Below are 26,271 nucleotides of genomic sequence, written 5' to 3'. Positions count from 1 at the left end.
TAAGAAGATGCCTCCAGCCTGCTTTCTGCTTCCCCAAGAAGCTTTTCTCTCAAGGTGCAGATAAACGAGCTAGTGTTTCTCCAGATCAGCGTAACTGGGAGATGGTTTCATAAGCTGGGGCTTCATCCCACCCCACACTTGATGGAAGGACTTGTACAGCTGCATATCTGCAACCACCCAGACACACACATCACTCCTGGCCTGGCCAAGCTGCAAGATGAGAGTCCAGCGAGCAACTTAGTCTCTGCATCCTGGGAAATGCAGAGAGCTTGACAGCTTCTTCAGCAGGAGGTGGGAGCTCCCACCACCCTGTGCTCTGGAGATGTGTGCTGGAAGCTGGGGGGTCAGAAGTCTGGAAGGAGAGAGAATAAATGGATGAAGCATGGTGAAAGCACACACGGATGAGGAATGAAACTGCATCCAGGACCGTGTTAGCATTTATGCAGCCTAGCTTACCCCTAGAGGTACTGGCCATTTGGTCACGTGCAGATGCCCCTGCTCCTGCTCTAACATGGCCGTGGTGACAACAGTTGATTTTATTTTGCTTTATGTTGTTGGGAAGTAAAATTATTACAGACACTTTAGGAACCAGATCCTAATCCTGGTGGCTAAATCTAGCCCAGTGTATGATTTCTGAACATAATGTGTATTATGTGAGTTATTGGTAAGGTCCTATGTTGTCTTTGTTAAGACATACCTCTTTTCACAAGAGTTTTTTTATTTGAACCACCTTATTTATGAAAGGTGAGGAAAAAGATAAGAAACACAGAAGTACCCACTTCTGCTGTTGGCCCTCTCCTTGGTGAGGCCGGGTGGTAATTTTCTTGCCAATGACACATCAGAATTGGGACTTTAGGAGGGGAAGAACCAGCTCCCGCATCGTGTCCTGGGGCACTGGGAGGTGCACACCTACAAGGGATGAAGCTGGTGCTGCTGGCTTGGCAGGCAGGAGGCAGACACAGGCAGGGTGCAGATGCCGGCAGGATGAGCAGCTGGAGGCACAGGGCCCTCAAAAGCCTGAAGAACCAGGCACTGAACTCGGTGTGATGGAAGCTGCAGGACAGAGGGGTGTCACTGTGCTGTTAATCACACCCTTCCCAGTCTCTGTCCCTTACAGGTGACTTTGCAGCCTCATGCCTTGACTTCTGACTGAGAAAAAACATGTTCTCAAAGTCTCTCTCTGGGGCTCCATGACACCCCTGCTTGGGGAGATTACTCTGGATTTATGGTTTCTTTTATCAGGCAATGCAGGGAAATAAGGTGAATTATCTGCTGCCTAAAAGGGACCTGGTCTGCAGAATCACAAGGGGAAGAGATGGGGTGAGTCAAGAGGTAATGCCAACGTTAAAACGTAAAATGGATTAACATCTCCCTGCACATGGAAAGCTGCATGGGTGGAGCAAGAGGTTGCAATAGCAGTTTAAAAAGTGAAAAAACAGCTGGGCATCCTCATATTTTTCTCTTAAAAAACCAGAAATGTATCCCAAAAGCTAAGCTTAGCTGATATTATCCTCCAACGTCCACATCAGTCAGCCAGGCTGGCTGTCCGCAGTCCGGAGGTGTCAGGACAGCCTGACTAACAGACCATGCTGGCTGACCTACCCGGGGCTATAACGCAGCTGATTTTCACCTGCGGGCTCCAGCAAGAGGTTGCAAAAATGATCCATGGGAAACAGCTCACAATCATATATTTCCATTTCTATTTCAGCCCGGGATTTCAGCTTTAACAAATCTTGAGACAAATGAGGCCATGCACTGCTTGCCCAAGGCAACTGTCCCAGCATGTCTGTGGGGTGACACGAACCATGGTGGAGGGCCTGTTTAGGATGTGATTAAAGAGGTAATTCTCCCTCCCCGTGCAGATGAGATTTAAGCGTGGCTTAAGTAAATTACTGAATGGCTTGTTATAGTCCTGGCTGAGTTCCCTTGCTGCGCAGGGCCTAGTTTTTTACATCCAATTTGCTGTGAAGCCCAGAGTGTCACAACAACATCCTAACACCTGCATGTCTGCGCTTGTCTGACACCCCTTTTCTGGAAGATGGGACCCTGGGGATCCGCTGCGGATGGCTCTGAGGCACAGGTTAAGCCCCATCAGTTTTCCTAATAGTTTCTGATGTTCATTCCCTGAAAGCTCCCCCCTCCTGATGATGCTGGTCCATGGCTTGATCTTCAGGGACTAGCTGACTGAAAGCCAGAAGCACTTTGCTCTTGGCTAAAGGATTTTTAACAGAAGCACGCTTTATTCACAGTGTGGCACAGATGAGCGTACAGACCTCGGGAAGGGTAACGACCCCAAAAGCCCTCTTCTTCCCACTCCTGCTTTTTTGTCGCCCTCAAGAGTCTTTTGGCTCCTGATCTATGTCCTGGAGAGGACCTCAACCCCTCCAGCTCCCTCCCCGCTCCCCCCCATCACAGACTGAGCGCTGCCCTTTTGCTTGGCATTGGTATGGGCCTCTTTTCTATGGAGTTTAATATTCACTTCTAGCACCTTGTGATCTTTCACCCCATGTCTTGGCATTTTTCCATTCGCACGCCACGAGGCTGGTAGCCTCCATCGTCCCGCAACCGTTCAGTCCTTTGTCGGCCGTCAACAGCCCCGCTTCAGCTTCTCGGGCATTGCCCAGTTCTTGCCATAAAGTGGAAGATTTGATCCCCTCTGAAGGCTGTAGCGTATGCAAGGATCCGAAAGAGGATCGGGACCTGTTCGCGTGAAACAGACCGGCGCTGCCATGCCGTCGGAACAAAGAACGCGCTAAAACGTGGCCTCACATCGCTGGCCCTCCGCGCGGGTCATTTTGGAGCGCAGAAACCCCGCGGCGCTGCCACAGCACCTCGCAGCCCCGGGAGAGAAGCAGAAACTTCACTTGCTTGTAATTAAAACAGCCGCTCGGGACGCGGCGAGGCGGCACGTGCTCTGCGGGCTGCTGTGCCGTAGCTCAGCGAGAGCCGCCGTCAGCACAGCCGGCCCCTGCTCCGGGGGGCCCAGCCAGCCCCAGCGCCGGGGGGCCCAGCCAGCCCCAGCCCCGGCCCCGGCTGCCGGGGGATGGCGGCGGCGCTGCCCGGGCCCTGCCGCCGCCCCGGGGCGGAACGTTCCGTGCGCGGCCGCGCGTTCCGGGGGAAGGAGCCGCGCGCGGGACACCGGCGCCGCCATCATGGCGGCCTGAGGCGCGGCGGGGACGGCGCCGGGAGCCGCAGGGCGGGAGGCCAGGCGGAGAGGTAACGCCGGGGGAGGGAGCAGCCGCCCGCCCCTCCGCGCACCGGCCCTCCGCTCCCCGACCCTTCCCCGCTCCCCGGCCGCGTCTCGGTGCTGCCGGGCGTGCGGCTGCCTGAGCCCTGAGAAGCGAGCGGGGACCGGGGCGGCGGTGAGGGGCGAGAGGGCCCCGCGGCGGGACCCCGGGTAAATCAGCCCCTGCGGCAGGGCTCGGCCCGCTGGGTGGGGCACGACTGGGGGCCCTCGGGCCCTCCCGGGGTCTGTGGGGACGGGAGGCCCGGCGGGCCTGGCTGCCTCCGTGCGCTGCAGCCCGCCTGCCTCCCGTGGGGTCTGCGCGCCGCTTCCTGCGTGAAACCCCTTCGGGTACCTTAGAGAGCCTGCAGCAAGGCGTGACTGGGGCGAGATGCCCCGTTTATCCCCGTGTATGGGTTATTGTAGCCTTCGGGCGAGCTCCGTTAAAGTGTCTTCCGTTTGTATTTCAGTCACTTCTCATGAGGATAAGTCAGTTGTGGAAAGAGCAGCGAGGTAGTCCCGGTGACGCGGTTGTGCAGACAGGTTGCGACAGCAACGCAGTTGTCTGAGCGTTAACTTGGAAAGGGGCTAAGAATTGCCATTCCTTTCCTACCAGGGCATGGCTACAGCTTACCAGTCTTTTGTAACTTCATACACCAGTGTGTGCTTGGGTTACCTGTGAGGGAGGATAGTGGCTTGGGAACCACGACATCTGGATTTCATTCCCAGCTCAGTCACTTCATGCGCTCTCCTGAGAAAATTTTCTGTCCTCTGTGTCTGTTTCCTTATCTGTGAGCTGGGAGAGTAGTACTGATGTACCCTTAGGTGTATTAGGAAGCCACACTGAGAGTTATTGTATTGCAGGGATTTCTCAGTTGAAACAGGTACTGTTCAGTCAGGCTGCACATATGCCTTTGATGAAAATAATCGCAAAGAGACTTTACACTGAGAACTGAGAAATCTTTCCGTGGAGAGCGCAAATGGTTGCCTGCTCAGGTTGGGACCATTTGTACCTGCAGGTGTAATGAAATGGAGTAAAGTGTATTTTTAGAAGTTGACTAATAAAGGAAGCTGTCTGTCTTGCCTTCACAAGTCTTAATTTGGTTAGGCATGGCAAAACAGTGCAGACACCTGTGTGACTGTACCACCCCCACGAGGGCAGATGTGGTCCCAGCGGTCACACAGAATGAGACAGGTTCTCTGGTGTCTGGTTTTCTTCACCAGAGTAAAGGTTATGTTCTATACTTGAGAATTATCTGATACAAACATAACACAAAAAAACCCTTATCTGCTAAGTTCTTTGTTTGGTGTCTGAATAATATGCTTCAGAAGTTTTTTCTTAGTTGTTTGTAAACAAATAACTTACTTTGTTGAACTTGTTAATAAGTAGTGTTTTACATTTCAAAAGCAACGTGTTGGTGCTGGGAGACAACATGCACACCAGAAATGTCAGGCAACAGCTGAAGACAAAGACCTCTCTTTACAGGGACTTAAATAGGGCCTTTGTAGAAAGGGTATTTTTATCACTTCAGCTTTCCAGTTAACCGAAAACGCTTTAACTGTACAATGTAGACTGGTAAGCTACTTACAGTTTTTTTGCCTTTTAGGCTAAGAAAGCAACAGGAATTATGTACGCATGCTTTATCTGTAGTCGATGTCAAAGGAAAAAGGTATGATGTGAGGGCCTACAAGGTGGATCAGTTTTTCACAGAGAATTAAGTTAGTTGCTGTTTGTAATGAGGAAGGAGGAAGTCTTAGCTGGCCTCTAATAGACGTAATAATAAACATCTTTGCAGTTGGCATTATTTGGCAGCATCAGTAGAAGGAAAAGTCTGAAAGCAACATGGAATCTAAACTCACTTCCTACTAGCAGGAGTAGATGCTTTTAGGGAACTGACCCGACAGTATGCAGAAATTTTGCGCAGATATTGTGTGATTCGTTTTTGCTCCCCAGATAAACCAGCATTTGAACCTGCTGGGTTCCTGGCCTGCCCTCTGAAGAAAAACCTAGCTCGGCTGACACCAGAAAGTTACTGTGCTGAGCATACCTTCTGACCCACTGCCAGACAGTATTCAGCAGAGGAGAAAGGATGTATTAATATCATGTTATTTTATTGACAGATTGAAAACCTAGAATGGCAGGAGAACAGAAACCGTCCTGCAATCTTCTAGAGCAGTTTATTTTACTAGCCAAAGGTACAAGTGGCTCAGCTCTGACTGCTCTTATAAATCAAGTGCTGGAGGCTCCTGGGGTTTATGTCTTCGGAGAGCTATTGGAGTTAACAAATGTGCAAGAGGTAAGAGATGCGTTTCTATCCTAATGCCCCTTCTGCACTCCCAGTATAAGGGATCCCCAGAAGTTTCCACAGCCAGCCTGTGCGTGAAAGTTCTGTGCCAGGAAGGGCCTGGTGTGACTTGGTTCTGAGATGTTTGTGTGTGAGATATCAATGTTGCTTTTGCCTGTATATATTAGACGTTAAAAAATACCTATATAAAGCTTTGCTACCTTAATGCGATTGCTAATACAGCAAAAACCTGGCAGGAGCACAGTAACAATTTTAAGAAGGCACCTAGCCAGCCAACAATGAAAAAATCCCTTTCTACTCCTTCATTGTCCTGGAAAGCGTAACTTCAATGCTCTCCAAAAGTCTTTATGAACAGATGTCTAGTGTATCAGGGCTGTGTGGTAACCAAATCCAAACCATTTCAAACCAAGGTGGAAAGTAAGTTCCAGAGCTTTTACTGAGAATGCCTCGCCAGCACTCCCCTCTACTACAGTGAGGGAATCTAGGTTGAGTATCCTTGCAGCTGGGGTAATGTGGCATACAGCAAGTTTGGCTTTCCAAACAGGCTCTTAGGTATGCTGAAAAATGCCTCTATGGTTATTCAGCATCACATCGCAAGTACATTTTTTTTTTTTCCTGGATCTGTGTGCAGCAAACGGTATTAAAAAAAACCCCACTCAGTAAAAATCACTGCTTGGTGCTGCAGTTATTCCAGTGAAGAGTTTGCATGTGAGAGGAGTGCTATTACTTTCAAATGCACTCAAAATGTTCTAGCTTGCTTTGCTTTGATGTTTTTGTGGCTCTGCAGGTAAGCTGTCTTAGCTTTCCCAGTAACTGCAAGGATGCTTAACCAACCAACACCATTGCCTGCTTGCTTGTCACATGATGAGAAGAGCTGGCCCTGTAGGATGTCAGCTGAAATTAAGAGTCTCCTTTTTCTTTTACCTCCTAAGGTGCTGCACAAAGCAGTTGACAGTCCAAACTGTAGTTAAGTTCTGGTGCACAGAAATGGCTAGACCATCTTGACTCTGAAACTGCTGAAATTTGCTGCTGCTCATGAGGCCCATGGAAAGGGTCTAGCTCTTTAAGATCGGGACATAATTGCTTTTCTCGGTACTGCTTGTCCTGTGTAGATTTAAAACATTCTCTGGAGAAGTTATCTGCCAGTATCGTGTTGGCTGTTAACCATGTTACATGGAATTTCTTTTGTTTTCTTCCCATCCAGCTTGCTGAAGGGTCTAATGCTGCTTATTTCCAGTTGCTGAACCTGTTTGCATATGGAACGTACCCAGACTATGTAGGTAAGAGACTGCCGTTTGCAGAGTACAGGGCTTGGTTGCCCTTTAGCATTGTCAGAGGCAGTTCTCTGCTTTCTGTGGTACCTGGTGTAGCGTGGTTGGGTGAAAGTGTCCAAGAACAGAATTTGCTTGGGAGGGGAGTTGTTCGTAGGGGGTCTCTGGATCATACATGCTTTTTAATTGCTAAAATGTGGAGGAAGGGCTAAAGATGATGGTCTTTTACTGGTTTGGATGGGACTGCAGCACTGGATTGAGTTGGCCTGTAGAAGTATTCATTGATGTTCACAGGCCGCTTACCTCTGCGGAGTGCAATTTCAGACATCTGTTTTGAAATTTAGATGACATCGGTTATGGAAGTTGCAGAAAACTTAGACAAAATTGTTCTGCTTTATTTATAAAAAACTGTATGGTTTATGGGATAACCTTTTATTCTGTGATGGGATTGCTGAAACGAAATGAAGGATTTCTTAGCTAGAATACAAATCGAAATAATGACTTTTATACAGCTTCAGAATGACTATGCGTGAATCATCTCAGTATCTTCCGGGATGTGCTTTTATCTCTGGTGCTTATGTACTTCCGTTCTGCTACAATTTAATACTTCATTTGTGGGTAGCAGCCTAATCCAGACCTTTACAGAGTGTGACAAATAATTCTGTCATTGTGCTGGCTATCACTGTGGTGGATGAGCTATCTAGTTCCTGTAAGAAGTGGCATCTGTAAATGCAAGGACTGGAAATTCCAGTGGCTGTGGAGCAACACAAGCCTCGTGAATTCTGTGACTGATTAGAGGATGCATTTGCTGTGCATGGGTCTTGTGTCCCAGCATGTGACAGTGCAGTTCGTTCTTCCTTTTCTAGTGAAGAAAGAGGAGGGAAAAGTAGTCAAAAGGTAGAGCATTGAATGAGGTGGGGTGGATGGGAGAACTTGAGTGGCCCTGAAACACTAATTTCTGTTAAAGTAGGTATTTTGAAGAGTTTCTTTGCTTTGGAAAGCCACCAGTTTCCTTTCTGTTTTTAAATATTCATGAGGCACATGAATATAATACAGTGACAGTGAGACCATGTAACTATTTAGATTAATAATTTCTCCTCTCTTCCTCAGCCTGGTACTTGACACTTTCAACCCTAAATTCTGCACCTCTCTAGAAATACATCTATATTTACAACCAGATCAGCAAAGGGGGAAGATTTTATGCTGTCAGCTCATTAATGAAATAAAAATGACTTGGTGGTAGAAACAAAGCATTGACCAACCATTTTGGCAGGACACTACTTGTGTAGATGTGAATTATGTTCTAATTCCAAAACCAGAATTAGTAAATAAGCAGAGAAGAATGGAATTGCCAACTTGTTCTTTAACTTCTCCCCTTTCTCCCTGGGTGTGCTAATCTGTCAGCAGCAGCAGCACTCTCTGCTCACCAGCACCCACAGTAGCTGGAGGAGTTCAGCCTTTCAGGGTTTAGCATAGTGTAACTAGCCTGAAGTTCTGCAGCCTGGATTATGTAGTTCTTGAAGGGAAGTCCTGAATCTTGTCTTTTTAACATTAACAGCAAACAAAGATAACCTGCCTGAATTAACAACAACTCAGAAAAACAAGCTGAAACACTTGACGATTGTAAGCCTGGCTTCCAGAATGAAGGTAAAGTACACTGTGTATGATAGCAGTCTTCTGTTTGTTTTTGAAAATGGCATCAATTCCATAGCCTTGAAGTTGTATCAAACTGCATGAGTACTCGTAAAAAAATCCTGCAACTGGGAAAATACCTGTAACGTATAGTGTTCCCTCGTCGCTCATTTGGGACATTAACTTAGTGGACTTCCGTGGATGAGACGTTGGAGTGTCTGAACTGCCATGCAAATTGGTCAGTAAGGGCTGCGAAGCTTTGTATGGCTTCTTTCACTACTGGAGATGGAGAATTATTCTTAAAAATACTGACTTTTTGTTCTAGAGAAAACTAAGCAACACTCTTAATTTCTTCTACAATCCCATTACCTTTTTTCCTCCAGAGCATGCTATACTGAAGCTTCAGGAATTACCAAAGTTGTGTTAGAATATTATGTAGCCTGGTAGTAGGTGTTTGTTCTGCCAGGATCAGTCACTGCTGTACTTGCAGGGTAAAGTGTAGGATACAATAAACATTTGGGTCTTGACCTTCTGAGACTTAGTTGTTCATTTTGGCTCTAGGACTGTTAACTTATTCTTGGACTTGCTGTTTTTAGTGCATTCCCTATTCTGTGTTGCTGAAGGACCTGGATATGAGGAATCTGAGGGAGTTGGAAGATCTGATTATTGAAGCGGTTTATACAGATATTATCCAGGGGAAGTTGGATCAACGAAACCAGGTGCTAGAGGTGGATTTTTGCATCGGCAGAGACATTCAGAAGAAGGACATCAGTAACATTGTCAAAACACTCCAGGAATGGTGAGGCAGTCTCTCCACTTTCCTTGTTCCTTGTACATAGCTTGTCCTGTCTTTTTCTTATTCCTCAAAGTTTCAAATGCTGGCTCAATTTCACCATGTTCCATTAATCAGGAGCCTTATGCTGTAAGGAGGCACTTGAAGGAGTAGCCTATTGGGCATGTTTTCCAAGATCCCATCTAGGATTCAGTTTGTGTTATATATCAACCCAAACTATTCTAGGTCTTGAGATTCTGCTCTCACCGTAGCTTTTACATGGCAGAACTCTAGCGAGGTGTCAAGGGTCTTTTCAAACAGACATGCCAAACTGGACTAATGGTCTTATGGTGGGAGCTACTCCCCTTTCTGCTGTTACACTTGATAACAAAAACAGAACTGTCCATTACTTTTCAGCCTTTTTCACTGTGATGAGAACTGTATGGGTAAATTCTAGAGAATCATAGTTCTTTGGAGGGGATGTCTCTTCAAGTTTGAAGTTTCAGATGCCTTTGCCTTCTCTTTGTTCCTGCAAATGCAGACTGCATGCAACCATATTGGGACTGCGGTACTATCTGTTTGTACCTTTGCCAGGAAGCTGCTTCTCATCTTTTTGTAGGATTTCCTTCCCACCCAAAGAAATTCCCCTGTAGCATGTGGAGCCTATGGCAGGTTCTCAGCTGACTGGGAATTGCATCCTAGTTGCTATGGTAATGGGTGCATGAAAAGTAATTAAACTGCTGTGCAAATACGCTGTCCTGAGGTGGGGGCAGGTTTTTTGCTTCTCTACTCCAACTCCCTCAATCCCATCTCAGCAGGAGGGCTCTGGCAGCTTCCAGGACCTTACAGCATTGTTTGGAAGGTAACAATGAACCCACTGCCAATTCCCTTTCTGTCCTCTCCAGTTACGAGTTCTGTGTTGGAGCAGTGCTCTTGTCATTTGAACACTTAACAGTTCTCTCAATCTGACTTTTTTGTTTAATCTTAAAATTTTACTTACTTTTGAAAAAATGCATTGCATCCCCGTTTAAGCAGTAATTCTGATTGAAAAGGAAGTTGAAAGTGCATTGAACCTGCACTTACTTTCTGATGGGCAGGTAAGAGTAACGTGGACTCTTTAAAGAATGCTGTGAAATACATTGAGTAAGCAGCAAAGCTTTTTCTTTCCAGCTTTTTGGAACTCTAATCTTTAAGCAGGAAGTATAAATTTAATAATCTCCTAAACTTTTAGGTGAGCATGACTTTTCAGATTGCCCGATTGAGCTGCTCCAGAGAGACCTCCTAAACACTGTTTGACATTGTTTATATCTTGCAGGTGTGATGGTTGCGAGGCGGTTCTTTTAGGAATTGAGCAGCAAGTACTTAGAGCCAACCAATACAAGGAGAACCATCACCGAACTCAGCAGCAGGTAGAGATGGAGGTGGGTACAGAGTCACTTCAGGCTGCTCTATGCTTTTTGATAAATGTTTGTTTACTGAAGAAAATAACCTGGTAATACCTGGTTAATGGTTGTGGCTTCTCTGAAGTAGGCTTGCAATCACACAGATCGGATGTGCTGGTTTGGGGTAGGAAGAAAGCACATCTGCTTCCATGTGCCAGTAATACCCCACACATCAAATTTGCCCACTCTGAGCAGGTTGGAATTTTTCTTTATAAAAATACGCTAGGTGGGTGCACTACTAGAGTTTCCTGAGTTGATTTGTTAGGAAAAGTGTGCTTTTAACACAGAGCTTGGATGCAATTCTGTTCCTTTTGTGCAAGGCAGGAAGGAAGGAAAAAACAATTCACTTTATTTTAAACCTGAAAGTATAATTAACAAAAGTCTCTTGAGTCTCATTGCTTTTGCAAAAAGTGCCCTCAGCAGCTTCCTTCGGGGTCTTTCTCTTGAGGTCAAGTTGAGCACCCAGACAGCATCTCTGACACGCTCTCTCTGGCAGCGTGAGGTGGGAGCACTCCTGCCTCTGTTGCATGCGCGGCTAGGCGGTAGATGGCAGCACGGGCATGCGATTTTAGCCGCTGCTGATGTGTATTTACTTAAGAGAACAAATCTTGGCTAATACAGCTGTAAAGGTGAAAATGGTCCTCCTGAGACACTTGCTTGGGGTTTATTTCTTGCAGAGTGCTGCATCCCTGCAGGTTTATGTTTGCCTTCTGAAGCAGCATATGCTTGGCAGCTTGATCAGCATCAATAGTGCATTTGGTTTGCCAGATGCCTTTGGCCTGGAGTTGGCACACCTGACTCCCAAACTTGGTTTTGCCTGTGGGGTTCTTTTAAGGTTTGCTCATTGTATTTCTGGTGAGCCCTGTAGGGTTCCAGGGGACAGAGTATGGTGCCTGGTGCTGTATCTCTCCTTTTCAGCCAGAGTAGCAGAAGCACTACTGCTGCCTCCCATGAGACCAATTTCTGTTCCTGCTTCTAGCAAATATCTGTGGCTCAGACAGCCAGCTAGGTCAAATGGCATTTTCCCTTTTCAAGAGCTGTCCTAAGTGTGAGTTTGTTTCTTTCACAGTCTCCTTTGTCCTTCCTGCTTCTGGCCAACATAATGGTAGGATGGCTGCCTTCTGCACCAAGGCAGTAGTTGGTCCCGGCAGCCAGCCAGAAAAGTGGTACAATATTGTGCCATTGTCTCTTGGCGGGGGGCAAAAAGTAACCTCTAGGTATTCTGTATGGGACCCAGACTGGAAATATTAACAACTCTGGCTGTAAGTGAGGCTGAAACATTACCTTTAATAAATGCAAGTGCAGAGCATGTTTCTGGTGGGAGAGTTTATTTTATAATCTCTACTCTGTACTCCAGGGGTTTTTCAATATGTTTATGAACAGAGTTTCTACTGCAAGGGGAGGAAGGAGCAGGTGCTGATTCACTGTCTCTTCTTGGCCAGGTCACAAACATAAAGAAAACATTAAAAGCTACAGCCTCGTCGTCGGCACAGGAGATGGAACAGCAGCTGGTAGAGCGAGAGTGCCCTCCACACACAGAACAAAGGCAGCCCACAAAGAAGATGTCCAAAGTCAAAGGGCTGGTCTCCAGCCGTCACTAGACCATACCATCTAAATGTCATTCAGCTAGGAATGACTACAGGAGGAGTGAAAAAGGACCTGCGTCTCCTTTTTCAGTGGGTTCTGGGCCAGTCCCTTCCAGGCTGGCAGATAAAAGCCCTGTTTGAATACAGCTCCCAGTTAGCAGCACCTGGCTAAGTTACACTGTGCAGCCCCTATTAATTTCCAGGGTGTCCCTGTTCTGGTCCTGTAAAGAGGGACTTCTAAAGAGAGGGACTAACCAAAAGGGGCAGGGGGAAAAAAAACCCAAACCTATCTGTGGACAGTTTTGCTCCCTCCCAGCCAGTCTCATTGCTGCTTAACCTTGAGGAAGCTGCTGTACGAAATCAGATCTTGGGAGAACTTCTGTAGCAAGTGACTGAATCCCAGGGTTGATGTGTGGCTACCAAAGCCAGGCTGGGAGTGAGGAAGCCATCAACACAGATCTTTTCATTCCCAAAGGGAGCGCAGAAAGGTTTCTAGGCCAGGAACTGCTTTACACGGAAGTCTTCAGCCTTTCCGCTACCCCTGTCTATTTTAAACTGGGGTGAAATTCATGCTACCTCGCTCTGTGAAGATGAGATCCAGTGCTGGGCTGTTTACTTAGCTGTCTGTTTACTGCCCTTACTAAGCCCTTTAATCTCACAGATTTAAAGCACTGTTCTGCATCTCTGAGGCATCAATACAATAAAGAGGAAGCAGGCTGCTCTTTTGAGCCTTCCTTCTTGCAGGTGGTTAGGGGCATACTAGAAACTGTTCCTTTTGAATGTGATGTGACTTCCCAGAGCTGCTTGTGAGTTGTTTCCCCCATTGATACCTTCAAAGGGTAATGCATTCGCTCTTCCTTGGATGCTAGCGACAGAGGCCTGCATGGGAGAAGAGCCTGTTTAGCATCGTGGCAGGCTGGTGGCCCAGGATCCACTGGCAGGGGTCGCAGCAGCATCCCCTTGCTGAAGCAATGGACTTGACTAGTCTTTCTGAATTTTGAACACTTTCAGGTTGTATTTTCCTCCCCTTTTTTTGTACATTGTTGTGATTCTAAAGCATTTCAGCCTTTGTTTTGTGTTTTTTATTTGTTACAGACTAACTTCAGGTGATTTGCACCTAGTTTGGCAAGGTATGGGGTTATTTTTTTTAAGGGGGAGGATGGGGTTGGCATTGAAACAGCAATTCGCAAAAAAGCACATTTTAGAAAAAAATTAAAAATGCTGATTTAATGTCAGAGTCTGGAGTCTTGGCTTTGAGGCTGCTTTAGGCTTGTAGTCCAACAGCACTTGTTCACTTGAGCATTTACTTGATTCTTGATGTTATGTTATCAGAAGGTCTGACTAATCTCCCTGATGCATCCGGGAGGCAGGGAAGTGCTCTTGCCATTTTGTCAGTAGTTCATCTTTGTCCAAATATGTGCAGAAGGTTCTGTTGCAATGCCAGTAGCTGAGCCCAGTGTCCTGAGCCTAAACACCTTTGATGCCTGATTGTGGAAGGTTTGTAGTTGTGCTCTGTCTTAGGCCAGACGATTCCTTCCTCTGGGTCTGGCAGAGTACTGCTTTGTAGTTTGGCCCCTGCATTTCACTTCACTCCATGCTGTAAGGAGAAGGGCTTTCCGTGAGCAGGCAGGGGAGCTGTTCAAACAGAGGACTGTGACAATGCCCCAGTCCTGCAGCCAGTTGTCACCTGCACTTACCTGTGCAATGCACGTGCCTTCCTCTTATTGCTACCAGCATTCCTTGCCATCGCAGGTTTTCAGTCCTCAGTCCCGGGACTTGTACACTTGTGAAAGTAAATTGCTCTCCTTCTCTTCTTCTGCAGTGCAGGCACACCAGCGTTTAATCTTGACAGGTGGATCTAGATACCTCCCATCCAGCTGCCTCTGGGTCAAGTCCCTTGGTTTCTGATTCTTTGCCAGCTCGCTCTCCCCCTTGAAATGCTAGCCAAAGAATTCCCAGTGAAGGATGTTAACTGAATAAGCCCAGAGCACGAAGCCTTCCCTATATCTCAAGGGAACTGTTTCCCAAACAGTGGCAGTACTTTTTTCTGTACTAAGTTCTCACAGTGTTTAGCTGACAGCTTCTGAGGAGGTGTAGGTGGACTTTGTGTACCCAAGTATAATAGATCTGTGTGGTGGAGATGGACTGAGTCTGTTTCTGGCTTCCTGCGTGGGCAGCTGCAGTGTACTGGTCATCCAGTTCCTCACTAGATTTGACTAGTGAGGAGAGGTTCTGTGGTCATCACGAGCTGTTTTCTTTCCTTTTCATTTTTAATATCAGTCCTGCAAAGAGGCAGGAGGAATACAGATGCCTTTGGAAATCGTTTTAGCTCCTCGGCAAGCCACAGTCTGCTGGGGAAATAGATGTGAATTTGGCATCCTTGGTGTTTATTCCCGCCAGTTACAGGAGTCGCATTAGTTTGCTGAAGCTTCTCTAGCGTGTTGGAAGGTTCTGAGTTTGTTCTTACGTTTTTGCTGTTCTCAAAGCCTCGCTGGGGGTGAAGATCTTATTTATGCTTCAATACACATTGCCTTTGATCAGCAAAGAAGCAAGGGAGGAAATAGCGCTTTGAATAAAGAGCTGTCCCGTGCTTGATGGTAAGAGAGGACAGAGAAGGGAATGGGGTATTGGAGGGAACTGAGCTGTTGGCGTGTTTGGCTTTCCTGGTGTGCCAGCGATGCGCTTGGTGCCGCAAAAGGAGGGGGACGTCTTTGCAATGAGCCCAGACTGAGATGAGTCATTAACAAATGACATGCACAGAGTACCTGGGGGAGGCAAACAGCTCTGCAGCAGCTGGTTAATGAATCTGGCTTGAAGGAAAGAGTTAGAAGCTATTCCAGGAATGAAGCAGAAGGCATGGTTGTTAACAGGGAAGGATGCAAGAGGTGCTATGCTGTTTGAGAAGGACAACGGATAAAGACTGCATTGGCTCCCTGTGACTGCAGGGAGGGCAGCAACTCGGAGCAGAGTTGTGTGAATTAGGGGCTGGCAGGGGCTGAATTGCTGACAGTTTTGAGTGGGGAGTGCCTGGGGAGCTTAATTGTGCTGTGGGGACAAGAGGGAGATGGAAGCAGAGGTGGATTTGATGCAGACTCCTATGTGTTGCATGTGCCTGCTGGAGGCAGCTAACACAGCTTGTCTGAGCGCTGCTGGACGCTGCTCCCTGAAGTGGGGAGAGCATCCTGCCCTACTTTGTTTTATGGCAGCAATGGGCTGCTCCAGCTGCAGCTCACTTCAAGATTGCAGCAGGACAGAGTGTGAGCTATTGAACTTCTGTTTGCCTCCTCCACCCGGAGGGAGACAAAGTAGATGGAGCTGCCTTCCCTCTGCACTTCAGGGCTTTATTGTCTAGTTTCATGTTCTGCAGCTCCACTTGTACTAGTGCTTGTTTAATATGGAATTGAGCACTGAGCTGGAAAATGGAAGAGAGGATCTCAGCTGATTGCAGTGCTGGTAGACTGCCCTAGCCCTAAAGCTGTGCCTCATGCTAACAAATGTCCCTGGCATTCCTGCTGTGACTCAGTTGATACCAGCTAACATCAGGCAATTCTGGAACATGATAAAGCAATGCTGATGTCAATCCTTTTTTAAAAAAAAAAAAGTTTTGGCTTGAAATCTATTGTTCTTTTACTTCCCTCCTCACCTCCTTAGATAAGTTGAATGCTAGCTTAGTCTTCTGTTCAGAGCAGGAGGGAAAACCAGTGATGCTGACAGACCCTTCTGTGTTCAGCTTTGAGACCCATCCTGCAATCAGTCTTGTGCAGACTTCTGAAATGCCAAGGGTGCTTGTGGAGCTGCATGCAGGCTTGCAGGTCTCTCTCCATGGATTGGGTCCAGGAGTAGGACCTGCAGAGCCGCTCTCCAGAGTGAAGCTGCGGAAAGTGAAGCTTTTGTTCCCATAGAAGAGAGCAGTGGTGAGAGATGGGCATTCTCCCACCAGCCCTGCAAAGTGAATTTTGCTGAACAGCTTTCTGTTCCTGGAAGAATGGAAAATGATAACGAACCCAGCGGGTGGTTTTGGTTTTGCTTTTAGTATTCTGCTTATCCTTTGAGGGGAAAATGCATTGGTCCATGTGCGCAAAAAGGAAGTTGGACTTACTAATTGGCGGGGAGGCAGAAGCGAGAGTGCAATGAACTGCATTAGAATGTAAGAGCTGCATTAGAATGTAACAGATCACATGGGTAAATCAGACTTTTCTGAAACTTTCAGTTCTGTACAGGTTTATATGAGTGCATCTAAGCTGTTTAGAGAGGCCTCTGATTTTGAAAACCAAATAAAGCCTACCTCCTGCTGGGGTAAAACAGTCAAAGCTTATGCATTCCTAGGCCTGTTGGTGCTGCTGTTTGTTAGTTCAGTATCTGAGCCTGTTGCAAACTTTGCAGCGGAGAGAAACAACATTGCTCTTTGTTATTCCAAATAATGGGGAAATGGAGAAATTAAAGAACCTGCCCCACAAATATATAGACCCAGCTAGCCAGATCTCTGGCACCTACTCCCACACTGTTGTTTTTTCCTCGCTAAGTCCTCTATAGCATTTGACCTAATGCAAGGGAACCAAGAATTGAAACTGTCTAGTTTATTTTTGTGTAATCTGAGAGAGAGTAACCCAGGGGCATCAAGAAAGGTAAATTAAAGTTTAGAGTGATCTCAGTTCCTACTTCTAACCTCAACCTTGTATTTTTATTATGGAATTTTAACCTGACAGTCCGATTGAATTTCTCGGCAGAGTTTTTAGAAATATGTCATTGTTTCACTCTGCTCCGTGGTGAAGGTCGGTGTCTCTCAGGGACTGTTGACATTTTGCTGATATTTCATCAAGTTTGGCCCTACCACAGAGCTACCAGAGGTAAGTGATTGAAGCTAGAGGTGTACTGTAAGGAGAGCGTGTATTTACCCCCTAGCCTTATTGGCTGCTCCCTGCTTCTTAGTGGCACTGTGGTGGTACCCCCATCTCTGGGTAGTGAACCAGGCAAAGGATTAGGCAGAGCAGCACTTTGCTCCCTGTCTCCAAATACACAGGCACGCACGCTTCTTTTTCTCACAGTGGCAGACCTTGTGAGATGCCCTGATGTATTTGCTACGGGTTGCAAATTGCGTGAGTGTGATAGCTGTGACCATGGCTTTTTCTTGTCAAGAAGAAAAGAAGATATCCCTGCTCTAGTGAATGAACATGCACGCTGGAGATTCAAGGTAGTAATGGGATGCCATAAGGTCATGTAGCAGTCCTGAAATGTGTATTTCCCCACAGAGCGCAAAAGAATTTGTGCCAGTAGTCCTCGCTTGGTGTAATTTTAGAAGGTAGGACACCCTTCCATAGCTTTAGGTCTCCTATAGAAGCTTGTGAATCTCAGTATCATTAGGGCATTTTTCAAATGCTCGTGCACACACGATACCTCTGTGTTTGCAGAAGAGCTGGTTGTGGTGGGTAAGTGAAGCCTCACTCTGTCAGAGATCGGCCTTTTTGTGAGTATTTTGAGCTGCTCTGACCATAGGGCCCTATCTTTATGGGTATGAAGTTTGGAAGTAGTACTGTCTAGCCCTCCAGACTCTTCCTGACGATGCTGTTTATGTCACCAGCCCTGATGTTTCAGTTGCTGTCTCATGATCAGCTCAGCCCTAAGGCTGCCTTGCGCTGATGCAATAAGTAACATCTTGGTGTTTCATTGTCACCTTCACAGCTGTTAGAGAGCACCAGTTCCTACAGGATCGCCTGCCAGCTGTGATGCTATTCCTTTTACATCACGACTGTGAGATGACACCTCTCCTTGCTGGCAGACAAGCCAGGTGGGTAGGCATCGCTCCTCAGAGCATCTAGGGAGGCGCAGGCCGTTGCCTGGTTTAGCGTAATGGAAATCAAGGACAAGGACAGTGTTACAAATAAGGAGCAAAGCACAGAGCTGTGTCCTATTCCAGCTCTGCTACAGCTGCAGAAAGCAACCTTGGGCAAATCAGCTCCTCCGCAGCTGTGTTTCCCAGGACAGCCTCTCTCTTGCGTGCTGACTGTGACGGAGGTTCGTAAAGCGCTTTGGTCTGGCTGGGCGGGGGTTCATTGCTGATGGAATTGAAGAAGATGCGTGTGTACAGGGAGGGGGAATCTTCAAGCTTTTTAAGCTTTTCTAGAAAAGTCATCTTTCTCCTATGTACCGTACCCTTCTTTTCCCCTGATGCAAGTAAGGTGGTCCACCGTGGGAATATCGGCCTGGAGTATTATGGGTAATATGCCAGGTTAATTATGGAGGGGGCAGGAAAAATAGCCTGTGCCGTTTTCAACAATATCAAAGGGATGCTACCTAATGATTTTCCTATTAGCTCTTTTCCCAGCCTGCCAGAGTCACTGCAGAAATGTCATTTACAAAGGCAGTTTGCAACTCATTACCCTGGATTTTCACTGTAGTTCTGCTCCAGAGAGCGTGGGCTTTTGCTGTGTGCCCCAACCTAATGAATTGCCTGATTCGGTTAGTGCTGCCATCCCTTCTGACAAGGTTAGTTGCTGACTGACAGAAAGGGGCCTGGATTCAATTCCCTTCTTGTTTTCGACTTGCGCTTGTGTCAAGCGCAGGCTCCCTCTGGAAGCTGCCCTGTGATCCCTTCCCTTTGTTTTTCTGCATTCTGAGGGAAGCAGCCCATGCTTGGAGAAGTCCTAGAGCAAGTGGCAGGGGCATGTGTGCTGCTGCCCCCGGCAGTCCCTGCTCGATGCCTCAAGTCCCTTTCCAGCTGGAAAATTCCACTGCTTTCCTGCTCTGGGGTTCTGGGCTTTTCTTTTTCTTCATTGGTTTGGGATTTGCTGTCACCTGAGCTGGGCTTTGTAACCCTTCAACAATAAATATCTTGGAAAAGCTGCATTAATAGTACCAGGGAAAAACATGCAATGCGGACTGGGGGAACAGAACTGATTTCCCACATGTTAGAGAGCAACTGTGTCCTTGTTGTGGGAGCTCCAAGGTCTGCTCCGGCCTGTTTGGGCTTTGCAAGGCACTTGTACAACAGTGCCAGAGAAAGCTCTTGTCCTTTTTCACTACAGAGCAGTGTACCTTTTCAGGCTGGGGGCCTACGGCTCATCTCATGCTAGGAATAGGTCCTGGAGAGGGGAAATCAAGGCTGTTCCTATGTCATGTCACAAGCGCTCCCACTGCTCATTCAGCTGGTGGAGCAGGAAATGTGTAGGTCCTGTGGGTGCTAGTTTGACCTGAGTGTGGACAGAGGAGCTGGGGAGTGTGTATATACACCTCTGCTAAACGCCATTCTCCGAGTCCACCATTGAAACGTCAGGTGCCGCCCCACTGAGGCTGCAGCTTGCATCCAGGACAGCTCTTGCTGTTCAGTTATGCCATCTCTGGGCTGGGATGTGGTGAGGGAGTTTCCGGTGCTGGCCCTGGATCCTTTTACTGGATGTCATGAGGATTTGACCTAGCTGGCCCCACAAGGGAGGTGGTGACACGAGATGAGTTTTTCTGCTGCACGTGAGGCCTCCTCCCCTCCTAATTAGATTCCTGTGGCCCCTCTCTTTCCTGCTGGCCTTGTTTCCTACTAAGTCCCTGTCAGGGAGACCCAACTGTGGCCTTATCAGGTGCTCGCTGTGCTCTAATGAGCCGTTTCCATTTCCCATTCTGTCCAGTCTGACGAACCGAGGAAGGTGCTTGTCAGCGCTCTGAAAACTGACCTCTACTCGCAGTGCCACTCTGCCCGTCAGACCCACCGGTCTGGCTGTGCCACGTGGGTGCTAAGGTTGAGCGGATCTAAAAGTTTTCCCAAGTGCTCTTTCACCCCCGAGTGCTGCCTTCTCTCTTGCACATCAGCTCACATCCCCACGTGGGCATGATGTTCCCGTCCTGCAGGTGGGAAACCAGCATGCTGAGAGACAGGGCGACTTATCCCTGGTCAGAGCAGAAGCAGCAAAGTGAGGAGCCAAGCTGTTATCCTCTCCGTCTGCGCAGGGAGCTCTCACTCCGATCGCTCTCCTTCTGCCAAACTAGTGTCCTTTTGCAGTGCAGCTTTGTCCTTTTCCTTGGGCTTGCTCTTTTCCAGGAAGCCCAGCGGATGGAAGGAACCCGTGCTGTGGGGCTGCGCTTTTCCCCTTGGACTACGCTGCAGAGGAGAAACGGGAATCCAGACCGTATGTGACCCCAGACTGTGATCTCTGGGATCTCCCCCACCTGAGCTTGGGTTGTGCCTCACATAAGTTGTCAAATTTTGGGGACTGAATTCCTGAGACCAAGTTCCCTCTGCTCTCTTGAGGAGAGGCCCTCTGTCACCGGGCAGATGGTTTTATTCCAGCTCTGGCTTTGCAGGAAAAAGCCAAAGCTGGAAGGGCAATTGGCCCCACCTTGGTCCCAGCCTGGCACTCTGTTATGATCACTACTCTGGCTCCATGCTCAAGGACCGGGACCCTGAGGGGGACCTGCAGTACCACCTTCTCACACCACTGTTCAGATCCGGTGTGCAAGGCCTGCACAGTAAGTGATTTCTTATCATCCCTTAGGTTTGCTGGGTGACAGTGGACAGGCGCCTCTGATGGACATCTCTTTAGGAGCTCCTGGCACAGCTCCTCCTTCTTTCTAAAGGCATGGGAGCTGGTAGGGTGACCATCACAGGTGTTGTATTTGCCTTACAGAGCCTCAACAGTGGGTTGTCATTACCTACGGACATCTCTGGAGGGCTCTAGCTGACCCCAAGGCAGGGCACCGAGCTGCCAGCTGCCTGTCCTGCCTCCCTCCCAGCCCGGCCTCCCAGGGTTTTGATTTTGTTCCCCATAGGCAACGTCTTACGTGGTCCGTCAGCTGCTGCTCCCCATCCAGCTGGACTCTGTGGGCACTGCGAGGTGGGTACCTGCCTCTGACGGAGGTTTTGCTCATACGAGGCTAGAAACGTCACGTGCACGCTCCTAACCTGATGATTGAGCTGTCGGGAGTCTGGATGAATCCTCTTGTTCTGTAAGCGTAATGTTCTGTAATAGTTGGGGAGAATCTGGCTGGAGGTTTCTATGGTTTCCTGGTGGTTGCTAAGGGAAAGGATCTCTCTGCCTCTAGGTCTTGGTGACTTTCTTTTTGCCCTGTCCTAGGCACCGGAGCCCAGCAGAACATAATGCTCGTTGTTTCCTAGCCCACTACAATGGTCAGGGCATAATTTGTGACTCCCGTCACGGCTGGGCTGGGTGCCTGCCACTCTTCTTTTTTTTTTTTTTTTTTTTTTTTTTTCCCCCCTAAGGCCTCTTTGAAGAATGAGACCAAAGAGCCTTCATGCAGGAGTTTTCATGTTTGTTGCGCTCCCCGCCCCCTCGCTTGCTGTTTCCTTTAGAGTCGAGTCATTTTAACGATTTATTTCATGCACTTTACATAGCAAGAAGCTGTAGCAACAGCTGTGTCTGTGAATCCTTACCAGGCAGCCCTCAGTATATTTTGGTCTGTCTATGTATTGTCCCAGGCACAGTTAAATAAATCTCTGCTGGAGGAAGGGACTTTACAGCTTAGCAGCGAAGGTCTGGCGAATGGGAGTATCAACAAGATACTTAGTGAGCTGCTGGATCCTAGAATAACAGCGCCTCCGGCATAAAGCTCTGTTCCCACTGGCGCAGCCGGGGGCCAGATCCAGCGCGGTCTCTTTGTTGCTGTCAGCAGGGACTGCATCTCCACATGGTGCCCAGTGACATAGCTTTATTTATGGGATGAAATTTGGACCCAAACCTGCAGAGCGGAAGCAGCATCTAGGCCAAACGCTGCTCTTGCCGCACTGCTATCTATCAATCCGGATCTAGGCTGTTGAACATGATGGGCTTATTTCCATGGGTGCCATTCAGGATCTGGGCGATAGATGAGTTGCCCGAGGCCGTGAGCTCTCGCAGGGAGTTCAGTTGGGTTCTGCAGAGGCTTGCAGCTGCACACAGCGCTGGGCAGGATTCAGTCCGTCAGAGCGTCGCAGGATTGGGCGCAAGTTTACTTTTGCATATGGGATCAAAGCTTAAAACATCAGCCAGCCTTTCTCTCGCTCCTGACTTTTCTAAAACATCTGAACAATTTCTTCTTTAACTGTTAAAATCAATCAGTCTGACACTTAAATTGTATGTGAATTTGATAAATAAAGACAGGTTACAAAATGCCACACGGAATGATTTTTTTTTAAAGTTTTTCAACTACTTAGGACAAAAAATGTTACAATGCTTGACTTTTCATTTAGTTACATAAATAATTTTTTTATAAATATCTCTTTATAAACAATATATAAATAGCTTTACAACATAAATACATTTATGCATGACATGAATTTACAAACAGCAATGTTATACAGCTGGCTTCATCAGTCTCTTGGAAAAGCACTGTCCCTTGTCTTGGTGAGTGTTTGTATATATAATATATATAAGATAGAGAGCACTTTTTAAAAAAATAACATAACCAAAACAGCTGGTGCCATGACTCCTCGTACCAAAAAGAAAAACACAGCCACATCTTTTGTCCGTTCTGGGGGGGGGGGGTGTCTCTGCTCTTCTAGGCGTTGCCTGGGGGATGGCCCTGCCTGGCCACGGTAGGAGAAAATGGACTATGGATTCAAAGCCCTGCAAGGAACGAGAACAAAGTGCCTGTTAGTACTTGCTGTACAATGCCCCTTACCCGTCCCAAGCTGAAACCCCTGCAAGAATTATCCTGGCATGGGGCTGGGGGATGCTGAAGTCAACAGAAAACCTCTCTGAGCTTTTTGCTCATGATAAAGCAAGGAAGAAGCTCACCCTTTGCTTTCTGGCTATTTGGTATTTAGGGGAGAGGCTGAGGGAAGTGTGCTGCTCCTCCTGGTCCTGGAGGATCTTTTTTTTTTTTTTTCTGATGAGAATTTAATGAGAGAGGATGAGTGTGAGCTGGCTACGCAGCCTGGGTGCGCTTCTCAGAGCCCTGAGCTGGGTGATTCCTTGGGAATACTGAGGAGCTGCTACACAAGGGAGCAGAGGAGCAGCGCCCATCCCTCCGGGCACGGCCATGGGCCAGCGCCAGCATCCTGCAGGCACCGTTGCGCCCTGCTCTTCCCATTGCTCTGCAGAGCAGCAGTGGGTCTGGATCCAGCCCCCTCCATGCCCGATTACATTACTGCAGGGCCAAGGCATGTCCCTTTGAGTGGGGCAGTGCCATGCTGTCGGAAGAAGAGTGGGAGGCCTGGGCTGCAGTGGGCAAGCACTTCCCCAGGTGTGAGTTCAGCTGTGTGCGACCCACGGGCAGGGAAGGGGCCGGGGTGGTGCCTCGCTCCCCCCTCCCCAGCACCCTTGGGGAGAGCTGGCAGGGGAGGAGCTGCCGCACTTCTCCCAAACCAGCCACTGCAGGGAAGCGATGCTTCTCTTGCCCATCGGTCCCTAAGCACGCTGGCCGTGGAGTGCTGTGGAAAGAACTTCTCCCAGCTCCCCATAACTTGCTCGGATGCAAGGAAAGCGCTCCCCTTGGCTGTCACTGCAACTAGGAGACGCATGGGGAACTCGTGTTTTGTTTTCCCTTGAATTAAATGAATTGGAGCACGGCTGAGACAGGTGTCTCACTAATCCTCCCACCGCAGGCTCGTGGGGGGTACCCTGCCCTCCTGAGACATGTCCACGGGTCACCTGTGTCTGTCAAGCGTAGGGGGCTTGGAGTAACTAGGAACATATGGATGCACAGGAGCTCTTTTTGCATCCTTCCCGGAGCCTGCGGGTATAGTTGATGTGGAAAGGGGAATCTAGCCTGAGCTGCTGCTGGAGCGATGAACCCGCAATCCTGCCCTGTGGCATCTCCCACCCGGCAGTCTACGGAGGGGTAGCACCGCACCCCCAAACCGCACCCCCCCCGGCCGCGCACTCACCGCCAGGGGTCCCTCAGCAGCCGAGGCCGCTCATGGCGCCGATGCGGTCCAACTTGAGGCCGAAGCACCCCTTGCCCAGGCCCTTCTTATGGAGGCCCTTGTGGCGTCGGCCCGGTGGATCCTGCAGCAAGCGAGCCCAGCCCGCCCTCGGCCGTGCCTCGGCCTTCGCCTCCCGTGCTTCCCGTGGGCCCGAGCCGCCGCCGCCGCCGCTGCGCTCCTTGTCCCGCTCCTTCTCCTGCTCCGCTGCCGCCGCCGCCGCCGTTTCGGGCGGACCCGCTGCCGCTGCTGCTGAGCTGCGGGAGGCCTGTGGAGTGTGTGGGGGGAGAGGGTCAGGGCACGGCCGCCCCCCAGCACCCACCTGCCCAGCATCTGACACCCCCTGTCACTGAACCCCCCCAAATCACCTGAAGGGGCCTGGAAGCTGGCGGGGGACGCAGTGACTGCGTCCCCCGCCAGCTTCCAGGCCCCTTCGGTCACTGCGTCCCCCGCCAGCTTCCACACCCCTTCAGACCATGGCGGGTGTTCCTGCCCTCCAGCCTAGCTCCTGGGGGGGGGTCCCACTACCCTGAGAGCCCTCCCTGCACCCCCGCCTCGCAGAGTACCCCCAGCAGTGGCGCGGAGATCAGGGCTCCCCTTTCCTGCTGTCCCCCCACCTGCTTAATGCTCTCTGGGTCCCCCCATTCCTCCGGTTCTGACCCCTAATTATGGGGGTCACACCCCTTCCTTACTGCCCTCCTCCATCTCGCAGGTGTCCCCCCCAATCTCTCCCTGCTCGGGGCTGCTGCCCACCAAGCCTTGGGGTCACTCACCCCCATTCACCTCCCCGACTCCACCCCATATCACCCCCTTTCTCTGTAGCCTGCACCCCATTTCCTTACAGGGTCACCCCCGGTCCTGTCCCACCGCTGTCCTCGGGCACCCCTCAGTCCGTGTCCTCATCTCTGTGCCTAATTCCCCAGGGTAGTGCCACCCAGTGTTGGTAGCTGCCGGTGCATCCCTCCTCGGCATCCCGGAACGCCCAGCTCCCTGGGGCACCCCCATTTGGGGCACCCCTTCCCCAGGGGACGCTCCAGGTGCCCCTGCCTGGCCTGTTTGGGCAGGGCTGCCTGGAGAGCTCTGGCCTCGCACCCTGCCCACCGTGCACCTGCTGCCCGCCCCGCTCCGGGTCTGCTCCCCTTCCCCAGTGCCCAGCACAGAGGGGGGTCCTGGGGTGACACTGAGGGCGAGCAGACTGCCACCCTCCCCAGCCCCGATCCCGCAGGGCGCGGGGCACAGAGTGTCCTCCTCCAGCCCCTGCTTTGGGGCTGACATCGCCGGGACATGCATGCTTGGGACAAGCTGGAGAAGCAGGGGGTCCCCTAGCACTCAAAAAGCCCATGGGGAAGGAGAACCCCGCTTTGCACTGACTGCCACCCCAAAGTCACCCCACGTCTCCCCCCTGTGCCATGAGGACCCTCAGCAGGACGGGGAGAGGGGGGAGAGCTGGGGGGCAGCTCCGGCCGTACCTTCTGTGGGAGCTGAGACGCCGGCTTCGCCTCCAGGCTGACGGAGAGCAGAGCGAGTAAAAGTCCACCAGCCAGCAAGGGTGAGATCTGCATCCTGCGAGGCCGAGCGAGAGGGGGCCCGGGGGGGCAGCGGGGAGCCAAGGGGAGCCCGGGGGAGAGGCCGGGACCGATGGGAGTCAAAGTTCAGAGCGGAGCCCCGAGGTCCCTCCTGCCGCCTGCGAAGTGCCGAGCCAGTGAACTTGGGCTTTCTGCTTCATTCATTTTATAACCCAACCTGCTCGGTGATGTCATCTAAACAACCAGGTCCAACCCGGCCTCCCACTCCACAATAGCAGGAATTTAAAGGGGGGGGGGGGGGGGGGTGTCCCCTCTCCCCTGGCAGGAACAAATGACACATCAGCCCAAGGCAACCGGCTCGGGGAGTTAGAGAGCAGAAAGGGAAAGCGGGGGGCATTTGGCTTCACGTCCCCCACCCCCAGACTCCCCTGCAAGCTGTCTGCCCTCCCCTTGCCCGGCTGCCCCACGGCCCCTCCGCTTCCCCCCCCACCCCTTCCCCGGTGCACCCCCATGGAAGGACACGGGCCAGGCGGGGGGGCTGGGGGGAGGGGGCATCCCGGAGGGGGGTTAAGCCCAAAAGACAGGATTGAGCGCAAAACCCACTTTTTTTTTCCATATCCAGGATTAAATCAGAACCTGTTCATCCCCCAACTTCTCTCCCAGGTCCC

At 49.7% G+C, this 26,271-nt stretch overlaps 2 protein-coding genes across 6 annotated transcripts; one reads left to right on the top strand and one right to left on the bottom strand.

Moving 5' to 3' along the window:
• The first annotated feature begins 3,182 nt into the window (after positions 1–3,182).
• Positions 3,183–21,363, top strand: COPS7B (COP9 signalosome subunit 7B). 5 transcript variants are annotated; one of them, XR_012831287.1, is made up of 8 exons: positions 3,183–3,216; positions 5,345–5,520; positions 6,734–6,809; positions 8,359–8,447; positions 9,029–9,231; positions 10,520–10,625; positions 17,278–18,017; positions 20,987–21,363. XR_012831287.1 is itself a non-coding variant. In XM_075716148.1 (7 exons), the coding sequence occupies exons 2-7, from the start codon at positions 5,359–5,361 to the stop codon at positions 17,290–17,292; spliced, it is 651 nt and encodes a 216-aa protein (XP_075572263.1). In that variant the 5' UTR covers positions 3,183–3,216; positions 5,345–5,358; the 3' UTR covers positions 17,293–18,270. The 5 variants fall into 5 exon arrangements, 2 of the variants coding, with proteins under 2 accessions (XP_075572263.1, XP_075572262.1); XR_012831286.1 differs by lacking the exon at positions 20,987–21,363 and having other exon boundaries at positions 17,278–17,423; positions 17,912–18,270; XR_012831288.1 differs by lacking the exon at positions 20,987–21,363 and adding an exon at positions 18,147–18,270.
• A 2,691-nt stretch (positions 21,364–24,054) lies between these two features.
• On the bottom strand, positions 24,055–25,639 carry NPPC (natriuretic peptide C). Its single transcript, XM_075717029.1, has 2 exons — positions 25,547–25,639; positions 24,055–24,345 (listed from the first exon to the last, which is right to left on the bottom strand). Exons 1-2 carry the CDS (start codon positions 25,637–25,639, stop codon positions 24,055–24,057), a joined length of 384 nt encoding a protein of 127 aa, XP_075573144.1.
• Between the last annotated feature and the right edge of the window lie 632 nt (positions 25,640–26,271).

The sequence above is a fragment of the Pelecanus crispus genome, chromosome 9, assembly GCF_030463565.1.
Source record: "Pelecanus crispus isolate bPelCri1 chromosome 9, bPelCri1.pri, whole genome shotgun sequence".
NCBI classification, from domain to species: domain Eukaryota; kingdom Metazoa; phylum Chordata; class Aves; order Pelecaniformes; family Pelecanidae; genus Pelecanus; species Pelecanus crispus.
This window is presented reverse-complemented; position numbering and strand designations above follow the sequence as displayed.